Genomic DNA, 12,289 nt, shown 5'->3' on the forward strand with positions numbered 1-12,289 from the left:
CGCAGCAGCAGGGAGGCCCCACACTCTAGACCGCAGTCGGACGGCCAACTCCTCCTCCTAGCCCCCCCGCTCCAGCAGGTCGCAGAGAATGGGGGTGAGAGAAGACTCCAAACCTCCCTCCACCCGCTCATTGTAGTGTTGATGCATGTGTGTTCTAAGGTGCATTTAAAACCCAGGAGGGCATGGAGCTACCTGCCAGAGAGCAGCAGGTAAGCGCATGGTCCCTCCTGCTAGCCCTCAATGTCTACGTGTATTTAAAATTGAGAGGTGGGCAATGACGCCAGGGGTGAGGTGTACACCCTGATGGTAACTTGGATTCCGTGTATCGTGCACACCCCCAAGATCCTATATGTATGTGTAATGAGAGTGTGAGTGATGTGAATGTCTAAGTTGTGGGATAAAATTGAGGCAGGGGCAGCCAGAAGGGGACAGAGGGGGGGGGGGGGGGGTTAGCCTCCTCTGCACCCTGGTGATATACCCCTACTCCAAGGCCCTGCATGTGTGGGTGGTTGTGGTGGAGCGGGAAGAGGGAGGCAGCTGGAGATGGGGAGGGAAGGAAGGGAGGGGCAAGTGACCCCTCCCTGGGGCCAGCTCCCCCGCTGACCCCAGTAGGCACCCCCATACTCCGCGACCCGCCAGGGAAATGGGGCCCAGGCCCATCCAGACCGGGGCCCAGTGCAGCAGCGCCTCCCGGCCCCACAGAGCCCGGGACAGTCCACCCAACCCCACCACAGAGAAAACTGCACCCACCCCACCATCCACTCATCTTCCAGACTACATAAGACAATAGACGCCCAGGCTGAGATCTTCCTCCACCTCTCCTATATCTCCCCTTCCTGCAGAGAGAGTTCCTGAAGAGAGGAAAGCTCCTGCAAGATGTGACAACCTCCCCCACCAGTTGAAGAGCCCCCCAGGTGGCTCGACACACCGGCGGCACCCTGTGCCAGGGCTGGGCCCCCATGCACCCGCCCGCCCACAACCCCGGCAACACACCAACCAGGACCCAAGCCCCCGAGGCCCGGCCAGGGCCCCAGCCCAGAGACGGAGCGCCCCCAGAACCTCACGCCCATCCCGGACCCACCCAGGGCCAGCCAGGCTACCAGGTCAGTAACCCACGTCCGTCAGCACAGATCCTCCCCTAGCCCCGCTGCATACAGCCACGAGGAAACAGTCACCTGAGAGCCAACAGAGCCCCTAACCGGACATGACCGCTACCCCGCGTTGAGCCCCCCAAGGAAGATGCCTCCGGGGAACCCCCCGACGCCCTAGGCCTGTCCCTACCCCCACACCAATCACAACAGTGAAGGCGGGACCAAACTATGACCCCCCCACCCCCACTAGGTGATGGAGCTGATCAAAGGAGCCCAGAGCAATTGATCTGATGTGGTGGCAGAGGCTGTATCAAGACTAATGTAATCTAATAGATAATTTCTATATTGGTTAGAATTAAGATTATTTTTATTTTTCCAGTTCATGAGGACTGTTTTCTTGGCTATGCATAGGGCAGTGAAAACCATATGGGCTATATTCTTTTCTGAAGTGACATTATCTAAGCTGCCCAACAAACACACTAAGGGGGAAGTTGGAATGTTACATTTCAGACACTTTGATAAGTCTTCACATATCTCGCGCCAAAACTTCTGAACTGGTGGACAGAACCAAAGAGCGTGGATATAATTGTCCGGTGAATTGTATACACCGGTTTTAAAATGTTAATGACAGGCCACTAAAACCAGAGTTATGATTAAAAAAAAATATTAGCCAAGCTTTTTCTAAATACTTTCGTCACATGTTTTTTAAAAAAGTATTTTCTAAGGACAGCAGAAAAACAGTAAAGAAAGAAAAAGGCCACCTCTTTCCTATTGGTTGAAAAATGTACTATGTCGACCAATTTTTTATAGATTTGGGATTTGGTTGTTTAGGAAGAGGGGAACATTTTGGGAGTGACACCAGAGAGACAGAGAAATTGAGTTTTTACTACGTGGTTTGAGATGTGGGAGATTTGTGACGTTTAGTGTGGAGTGTGTAGTTGGTGTGTTGTGTTGTGTAGTTTTGGCAGATGGCAATGTAAACACAGTCTGCAGGTGGAAAAGAGAAGTGATGAAGCTCCTGTTGTCAGACCTGCAAGTTTATCCCTGTGGTGTTCTCTTCTTTGTTGTGGCGAACAGACACAGATAATTTGTGGGGCATCTTATTGTGACACCAGTGGCCCGTTCTTCGTACGTCGCTTACTACATCCAAGATCAAATGACACATCCAAGACCGAATCATCGCGCTAACCGTGAGCTCGCTAATCCGGTTCTCCGAACACACCTGCTGTTGATGATTAGTACAGCTGGATGAAGTAATGTGAGATCACTGGGTGTCGTAAAAGGGGCTACGCATCGATAGTAGAAACATTGATCGGCAACCCTCTGATTGGTCGGCGAAAATGTCGAAGGAGAGCGCTCGGTATTTTTCGGCAGCAGAGCAAGAACTCTTGAGTGAGGGATTTCAGGAGTTTCAGAGTTTAATCAGAACGCAAGGGAACACTGCAAAGGCTGCAAAAGCAAGGAGAGAGGGCTGGCAGAAAGTTGCTGACAAATTAAACTCGTAAGTGATTTAATAATAACAATAATAATGGAGTGGATTGATATAGCGCTTTTCAAGGCACCCAAAGCGCTTTACAATGCCACTATTCAGTCACTCTCACATTCACATACTGGTGGAGGCAGCTACGGTTGTAGCCACAGCTGCCCTGGGGCAGACTGACAGAAGCCAGGCTGCCATATCGCGCCATTGGCCCCTCTGGCCAACACCAGTAGGGTAGAGTGCCTTGCCCAACCAAGAAAAGGGCAGAGCAAAAAAAAGACAGGTGGTGGTCCTGCACCCCCTCGTCAACAAGTTGGTTAAGTAAATAATACCCTCACGGGAATATCGATATCTCTCAATGAGCACACTGTCGCGCTGAGCTAAAGGATCCTGTCTGTCCCGCAATATACGCTGAATTCTGAGGACTCTCCTTATCAATCTTGCACCTTCCGCAATGGGTGGCTCGCGTATACGGACAGGACATGGCTGCGACAGGCTTCCCAAATCCACCTTCGCTTTTATAGCCGTGGTCTCTCATCTTGATTACACAAAGTAATTTGCAATTGCTACTCTGAAATATGAATTACATCTGTAATAATCAAATACATGAAATAGAATGATTAATAGTACATTTCCCTTTTTTAGGAAATGACCTGTATGTATCTGTGTGAAATCAATAAATGGATCAGGTGCTGCACTATCTTTAGTTACATTGATGTTATTTATTTATGGTGAAACAGTGGTGGGATATCGCTGTTGCTTTCGTATAAATGAAGCGGACATACCTGCGTGGCCGCGATCTAATCCTGTTTACATAAAGTAAACCTGCTCCCGAGCAGGTTTACGCTTACGGCTCTGTTGCTATGGCAGCAAGTCCCGGATGAGCTTCGGGGAACCGAACGATCCAAGATCACGCGAAATCGTCAACAATCTAATCCAGCTAACCTACTTAGCGAGGTACGAAGAACGGGCCCCTGTTTGTTCTCTCATTTTAGTTATACTAATATTTTTAAATGGTTGTACAAAATAAAATAAAAAAAATGCCAGGTGTGCATTGGCTGCATTTTTAGATAAATAACTGTATATATTTACACAATGTGTGCATAAGTTTTAAAAGTGTACAATTTATATTTGCATTTCAAGTTCTAAAATAATTTACTGAACATGTCTGTGGTTTTTACAGTAAAAAAAAAATACTGCTAGGTTTTATGTTTTTTTTATGTGATTTCAGGAATCTTGTGTTAGTACAACAATAACTATATTTAGACACGTGAGTTTGAACTAAAAACAATGATACCAAACAAGGCAGGAAAAAAAACAACCTTTCTGATCTTTTAAATTGGTACACTCCTGTAAGATCACTGAGGTCTGTGGATGCTCTCAGCTGTCCCGAGGTCCAGATTAAACACAGAGGAGACCGGGCCGTTGCTGTGACTGCTTTTAAATTGTGGAACAAACTTCACATCAGGACCTCTCCAACACTGGACACTTTTTAAACCCATCTAAAAAACCCACTTTTATTCCTTGGCTTTTAAATCAGGATGAGTTTGTACTACTTTTATCTTACTTCTTACTCAAATCTTCTAATTTTATGATTCCTTTTAACTTTTATCATGTCGTCCTATGTTTTTATCTCTTTTGATGATCTTAAATGTACAGCCCCTTGGTCAACAGTTGCTGTTTTCAATGTGCTATATAAATACATTTGACTTGACTGGACTTGACTATATAGTCAGGAGTGTTGAAATGCTATGGAGGAAAGTGGAGTTAAGCATGCCAGCTAACATTAAATTTCTGATTCAAACTTTTTCATTTAAACTGAGAGAAAAATAGAGAACAAAGGCAAATGAGATTCTCGAGAAGACTGGCCAAAGAGCATGTTTCCCAGATATTGTTTTAGAAAGAAAGTTTCGGATAACAAATGGAGTTTCAACTGTGCAAAATGTTTATTCTGTAAATTGAATGGAGGAAAACCCAGCCAACAACAGATGGCAGACCTGCCAGAGGAAAGAGTGGTTCCAGATCTGCAACCTTTCAGAAACGTTTCAACAAAAGTTGAATTCCAACAATGGCAGCAGCTACTTAGTTGTAATATTACTCTTTCTGGGTCAGAAAATACACTTTTAAGATATTTTGAGGCGTGAATGTAGTTGTGCAAACGTCAGATATCTGCTCGGTTTACAAGACATCACATACTTGCAAAAGTGCTCCGATGTTTTCGGAGATGTATGAAACTTTTGCGAGATCCCGAGTTAGTTTTGTTCATGATCCTACACAGGTCATGAACAAAATGGGTTTTTTTTTTCATTGTGGGCTAAAGCAGTTAATTAAAAGTAGTCTAACATGAATGTAAATGCTGTAATGTGATTATTTTAATAAACCATGTAACTTGGATAGCTTTGATGAACTCTTTGGAGCCTGATCTCAAGGGTTTTAACTCTGACACTGAAACTAGAAGAGGATCTTTCTGTCTCTGCAGATTCACAGTGATGGGAGTGATTTCAGCCCTGAGTGATCACGCTGATGTTTGCACAGAGCAGATAATTTAGTGAATGTGGTGGCACATTGGTAACAGTGAAACAGTTTATTAGTAACGTGGGATCGTTTGTGTCTGGAGTATGAACTGAGATTCCTGAAGCTCTTGTCACACTGGTCACAGCTGTAGTTTCCTTCCATGTGTGCACGTTCAGGATAGTTACGATTAGCTGATTGTGAGAAGCTTTTGTCACAGTATCTGCACTTGTACGGTTTCTCTCCTGTGTGGACTCGTTTGTGTGTTTTAAGGTTGCCTGCAGTGATGAAGGATGACCCACACTGATCACAGAGGTGCTTTTTAACCCCACTGTGAATGAGTTCATGATGTTTTAAGTCCCTTAATCTGGTGAAGCTTCTCCCACATTCTTTGCATTTTATCATTTTATCTCCAGTGTGTTTACGCTGATGTTCTTGAAGCCCGTCTTTTCGAATGTAAGTTTTTCCACAAAGGTCGCAAAAAAAGTCTTTCCCACCACCACAGTGATGACAGGGTTGAGAACTGGATCCATCTGTGTCGCTCTGCTTCTAAACAAAGACACAAAGACAGTGTAAGTCAGTCCTTCAACATTTTTATCCTGAACGTTGCCTGAACTAAAGAACATCTCTGCAGACGTCCAATTACTGTTTCAGTTAACATGCTCAGTTTACTGGGCTGCAATAACTACAATACTACCACCATAATACTACAGTAATACTTATTTCATGTTACAGTAACATCTGAGTTACACTGAAGTACTACCACACTAATATTTTCAGGGTAATTTAAAGGCTACCAACACAGTGCTAAACTACTAATGTAACACTGCAATAATACTAATTTAAAATTAAAAAAAAAAAATTGTGTGCATGCGCCAACCAGCGCATGTTACAGTTGCTGCAAGGCCAGCAATGTTGTTGGGATGGAGCTGGACTCCCTTAGGGTAGTGTCGGAGAGGTGAATGTTATCCAGGATAAAGACAATGTTGGATTCCCATAATGCATTGCGTTTTCCCCTTCCAGTCCCCTTTCTCACTCACTATATATTAATAGACCTCTCTGCACTGAATCATATGTGTTATTAATATCTGATTAATCTAATTGAAATTGAATTGATAATTCCTCCCACCCACTCCATGACATGCTTGCTAGCCACAGGAGCACGTTCAATGAGAGACTGACATTACCAAAGAGCACCCCTGAATGGCACAGAAAGTCATTCCTGCTTGTGGCAATAGTGTGTGTGTGTGTGTGTATATTGTGCTATTTCTTTCTTCTTGTGTTGTCTGTTTTTGCTACTGCTTGTACTGGAGCACTGTAACCAACATAATTTCCCGTAGGATCAATAAATTCTGATTCTGACAATACTGCATTAATGACACTGTAACTGTGCATTTAAAGCACTCAGCTGACTGGGACAACAAAAACACTACTACCCCCATGACACTGCAATTATAACATTAAATTAGTATTTTAACACTAGTGTCTAAAAGTACTAAAGTTAAAAACAAGCAATGATACTACTGCTACAATATTACAAAACCGATACAACTTTGTTAACCATAATAGAAGATTACTGAATGTTTGGTTTTGTACTTATTTTCATTTGTGTTTTATTTTATTCCATGTACACCTGACAGAGGAACGAGCCGCTGTAAACAAAATGCCATCTATGCGGAAATAAAAACCATGTTATGATATACCAGGAAACGTTAAATAACACATGAATTATCAATTTTCAGCACTTTTAGTTTTTCATGATCGTGTAAACAAAAATCATAACTGAAATGTAAATCTGAATAATCACTCAGAGCTGCTTTTCCATGCAGTAGAATTGCTAACATGCTAACACAGTTTAATGAGCAGAGTTGTTCCAAACAGTCAGGCTAAAATGACAAGATAACAATATACATACATACCTCACAGTAACTGCACTTGGAGAGTCTCTTTCTGGTGTGGATCTGTTGGTGTCGTCTCAGGTGATGTGGAGCTTTAAAAGTCTTCTCACACAGGTCACATTTATAAGGTCTCTCCTCCGAGTGGGTCAACATGTGTTGTTGTAAATGCGTGTTGGTTATAAACTGTTTGCCACACTGATCACAGCAGTACACATCATGTCCAGTGTGAATGCGTAGGTGTATATTTCGGCTCCCTATCTGGCTGAAGGTTTTTCCACAAATGTCACAGCTGTATGCCTTAATTCCAGAGTGGGTAACTAGATGATTCTGTAAGCTGCTACTGTGAGTAAAAGCTCTGCCACACTGATCACAGCTGTACGCTTTAACTCCACTGTGGATGAGTTGGTGATTTTTCAGGGAACGCTTCCAGGAAAAAGACTTTCCACACAACTCACAGCTGAACGGTTTCTCTCCAGTGTGGATGACCTGATGACGTTTTAGTGTAGACTTCCCAGTAAAATCCTTCCCACACTCATCACAGGTGTATGTTTTCTCTCCCTTTCTTCTGTGAGGTTTGTCGGCCTCCTGAGAGCGCTGACTTCTCGCTCCATGTTGGTCCTGCAGTGACAGAGATACAAACAGAGGCAGTGAGTGAAATGCAGTCGTGGAACAAACTCAACCTTCAAACTCCCTCCATTAACACTAGTTTTAAACCTGAAGGTGGAGTGTGGCACCAAACACCTTAAAGGTCTCTTATCACCACCTGCTGGTAGTTCTAACACATTACATCCAACCTGGTGTTAAAAATAATTCATGACTGTTTAAACACTTTAAAATATTTTTTCCTTATTTTCCTTACTTTTACTCCCCACATTACAAAACAAATCTGTATTTTGTTGCATTTACAAAACAGATTTTTTACTTTTGTTTTTAGGAATTTGAGAGGAGTCATTTCATCACTAAGGACATCAAATATCAAACTGATTTGAGCCTGAAAAGTAACACATGAAAGACAATCCTGATCGTGTACTAATCACCAGGGTATGAAACATAAAAAGAGATGAAAGAGGCAAAACTGTGAGTCATAGTCAGGAGTTAAAGTGAGACGTTGTTCTTCCTTCTTTTTTGCACAGCACCTGAACAAACAGGTAATTTCAAATGCAGCGTTTCTATCAACAAACATCAGCAAACACACAAACTGTTTGTGTGCAGTTTGTCTCACAGTGTGTTGCTGGCTAAAGGTCCAGCTGCTGTACATCACAGGGAGAGAAAAGAAAGAGAGCTAACTTCACTCAGAGATGGAGAAAGATAAGACACACAGGACAGGAGAGGAAGAAGAGAGGTTAGATTTAAAGGGAAGGACTGCTCAGTGGGATTTGATCAACTGGAGATTAAAGCTTACATGTAAGTCCTCATGTGTTGAAATCAGATATTGGGTCTGTACATGTGACATTGTGTTTTTTCAGGTTGTGAAAGATGCTGCAAAACAATCTGAGGCAGATTAACTGTGTTATTTAAAGACTGCATGAAGATCCTCTGCAGGTTAGTGCAGGATAAACAGGTTCGTTTGCTGAACTGTGATGGATTTAAAGTAAAGAACAGTGTGTGACTGGTGCACAGTGACTGTGGTGCTCATGTCACAGTTAGATAAGATAAGATGACCTTTATTAGTCCCACAGGTGGGAAATTTGTTTCGTTACAGCAAAAGTGCAAAGTTATGTAGCAGAAATTAGAAAACACTGGAATGCAATAAAATGAAATAAAATACAATAGAATAATAGAATAGAATAAAATAGAATACAAATGCTATATACAACTGAATAAGAAAATACAAAAGTACAACTGCTGCAAATCAGCTGCAAAAGTCTTTCTTGTGGAGTCTGACAGCAGTGGGGAGGAAAGACCTGCGAAATCTCTCCGTCCCACATCGTAGGTGCCGCAGCCACTGAAGGAGCTGCTCAGTGCCGTCAGAGTCTCCTGCATGGGGTGGGAGATGTTGTCCAACAGGAATGACAGCTTAGCCACCATTCTCCTGTCACTCACCACCACTACTGGGTCCAGAGGGCATCCTAGAACAGAGCTCTGCCCTTTCCTGTAGAGGGCGTCTGAATTATGAGACCTGTCCAGTTTATTGTTCAGATGAACACCAAGGTACCCGTAGCTGTCCACAGTCTCAATGTCCATACCTTGAATGTTGAGTGGTTGCAGTGGGGGATGTTTGTGCCTGCGGAAGTCTACCACCAGCTCCTTGGTTTTACTAGTGTTGATCTGGAGGTAGTTCTGCTGGCACCAGTCAACAAAACCTTTGGTCAGTTCTCTGTACTCCTTGTCATCCCCATCAGTGATGAGACCGACTATTGCAGAGTCGTCAATAGAGCATCTGTACTTCTACTTAAGTATAGAGTAAATGTACTTTTGCCTCCTCTGATCATTTCTATAATATTATTTATATCAGTGATGGCCAAATGAAGCTTTCTGAAACACTGAAGCTTGTATTGAAAAAGGTTCATTACTCAAAGCTTTTCAACACAGTCCTCTTTGGTGACATCTGCTGGCCAAAAATATGAAGAGCAGCTTGAATCTACAAATCCTAATGAAGCTTCATTATAATTGCCCACTCTACAGAGCTCAGCTGACAGCTTCTGTCTGATATCGGGCTGCTGTTGTGGTGCTTTGAACGTGTATTTTTTGGGGTGATGAAAAAACTGTTAGGTTTAATGTATGTGTTGTAGGTTGCCCTTTAAAAAGCTACACAATGCCATTTAGAAAGCTAGAATGCTTCTGTTTGCTATCTAGGTAACCCACGCATATGACTACGTGCATGACATTGATAAGGGGAACAAGCAGCCTTGAGAAGAACAGATTCTACCAACAACAATCTGGGAGAGCTGCACTCTCATCATATAACCACACACAATGTATAATCACGTTTGCACAGCACAATCACTTCGTAACCAGTTATAGTAGTTTCTCATAGGTAATACAGCAACAAGCTTTATGAATATTCATGTGTGTAACCAATAAAAACAACCTGCAGGGGAAAAGCAAGTTGAAGTGGGTTGGAGACAACTGCTTCCCCCTCGCGAGTGAAAACTTGAGCTCTGTGTGACCTCGTTCCTGAGTGAGTTTCTGTTTATCCAGCAGTATCAGGGGTAAAACTCTGACAAATGTCCATTTGAATATTAATAATTTTGATGAATAAACCTTCCTTATTTTAACATGTGCTGTGGTCTCTAAAAAACAACATAATATACAACACAGTCATATAACAGGTTGGGAGGATGAGAGTTTTAGACGTGACTGATTATTTGGTGAAACTGTGATATTTTCCTCACCTCCTGTGTTGAGCTCATTGTTTCCTCTGTAGTGACTCAGCTGAGTCCAGATGGCTGAAAATGTTCCTCTGCTGCTCCGTCAGACTCTTCTCCTCCTGCTGATCAGCTGGGACACAAAACAGATCTTTGTTAGGCTCCACACTGCACTGAAGAGTCAAAGTGTCTCATATGTTCATCTGACAACACAAAGTACAAATTTCACTCTGGTTGCTTGTAGAAATCTTGTGAGACGTGTTGTGCTGCAAAGTGAGGAAACTCTCTCACTCACTTATACTTCAGGAGGAACTTTGTGACATTGGCTCTAATATTCTAAGCAGCCCTTTACTATGACAGGGCCAGAAAGTCCTATTTGAAGGTTTGGGAGAAGGACCGTGTTAAAGGTGGATTGGGGTTTATACACTTTGTTATGATACAGGTAAGGCTGTAAGAGCCTGAGAAGGTGTCCTGAATGAACCTCTAAAACCAGTTTTCAGCTAACGACTCTGCTTCAGTCTGGAAAACAGCAACTACAAGTTTAAAGACTCCATCAACAATTCACACCCAGCAACAGCCTGAACAGCTCCTCCTGTGGTTTCCACAAACAGGGACAGACCTGTTACTCCCCCACCCCACACTTTCCACACCTTCAGCCCCCCAGTCCCACCACCTCCACCATTCCCCAAAAACCACTAATTAAAGCTCATTGATCAAATGCTGTGATTGCAGTGACTCACTCTCTGTGAATGGTACTCATGGCCATTGATCAGCGGTCTTTGATTAATGAGCTTTGATCAGTGGTTTCAGTGCTTTCCTTCCTGCTTTGACTGCAGCTGTGTTTGACACAGGAAGACATTTTTACATTCTTCACGATTATACTTTATTCTTTTTGGGGGAAGTGCAGCTTTAAACCTTCACATGATTCAAGTCAACCCAACAAATCAATCTGAATGATCACAGGTGGGAAAAACTTCTGTAGACAAAATAAAACAAAACCCAACATTCAATCCACAACATGATTAAAAACATGATTCTCCCAAATCACCAAGAGCTGCACATTAACCACTGTGAGATTATTATTCTATCATATGTTATCCTATGCCTGTAATCGAAATGAGTGAATCATTATACTGCTGTAAGCAGCATCATACTTCTTATTATAGAGAGTATAATTAGTATGTAGCTGTAGTTCTAGTTTGCATTATACTGCTGAATTAAAAAGAATGTGAGAATCACTAGATTTATCAGATAGGTTTGTATTATCCTATACTGTTGATTTACTGTGAATGAGCTACACTGTCTCATGACATTTCATACTGCTGAGTTAAGAAGAGAATACCTTGTGCAGAGAGCACAAAGCACATTCCACAGGAGCTTCACCCCTTGTTGGAAGCAGATAAACAGGTCATAACTCACTGAGAGAGAGAAAGAATGTGAATGTTTAGGCTTTTACGACTTGGTGGGGGCCACTAGAGGCTATAAGAGCTTGAGTAACCCTCCACCAGTTGGAGATTTGCTGTGACCCTCTGCATGCATGTCTCCCCATCCGGATGGTTTGTGCTCAAAGGTGTTGAACTGTATGTAATAAAGTAATTGTTGATTGAGCATTTATACACCGAGTATTGTCCTTCCTTCAGCCCAAAGATCGAAAGAATTGGGAGAAATTAACACCACCACAATATATTTTTATTCTCTGTGCTTTCAAATATGAACACTGTTTACTTTCATCTCTGTTTCATTAGTTTTTGTTAACATCTTCCTGTGCATCACTTTACAGCAGCCACACTCATTAAAATGAGACTTTGTAGGAGTTCACTTCCTCTCATGTGTTCATCCACAGCAGCTGGACAATAAAGTTTATTGTGACCCTGATACTGCAGCAGATCGCTCTCATCCATTTCCTGTTATCACTTCAAATAGAAATGAGGCTGTAGAGGTTTGGTGCAGGCAGAAAAACAGCTGCAGGGACAATGAAAAGACTTTTCTGCTCCAACTTCT

At 42.6% G+C, this 12,289-nt stretch overlaps 1 protein-coding gene across 2 annotated transcripts in view; it reads right to left on the minus strand.

Annotated features, from left to right (window-relative positions):
- Positions 1–4,507: 4,507 nt before the first annotated feature.
- LOC147321739 (uncharacterized) overlaps positions 4,508–12,289 on the minus strand; it is a 32,814-nt gene continuing 25,032 nt past the window's right edge. For both annotated transcript variants that reach the window (XM_086305770.1, XM_086305771.1), the window contains 2 exons: positions 7,002–7,598; positions 4,508–5,631 (listed from right to left, as the gene is read on the minus strand). In XM_086305770.1, the coding sequence (XP_086161896.1) occupies positions 5,053–5,631; positions 7,002–7,598 (1,176 nt within the window). In that variant the 3' untranslated portion in view covers positions 4,508–5,052. The remainder of the gene's footprint in view (positions 5,632–7,001; positions 7,599–12,289) is intronic.

Source organism: Aulonocara sp. 'chitande type north' Nkhata Bay, linkage group LG9 (genome assembly GCF_057382095.1).
Source record: "Aulonocara sp. 'chitande type north' Nkhata Bay isolate Kocher_YH1m ecotype deep benthic linkage group LG9, A_spYH_male_GT1.1, whole genome shotgun sequence".
NCBI lineage: Eukaryota > Metazoa > Chordata > Actinopteri > Cichliformes > Cichlidae > Aulonocara > Aulonocara sp. 'chitande type north' Nkhata Bay.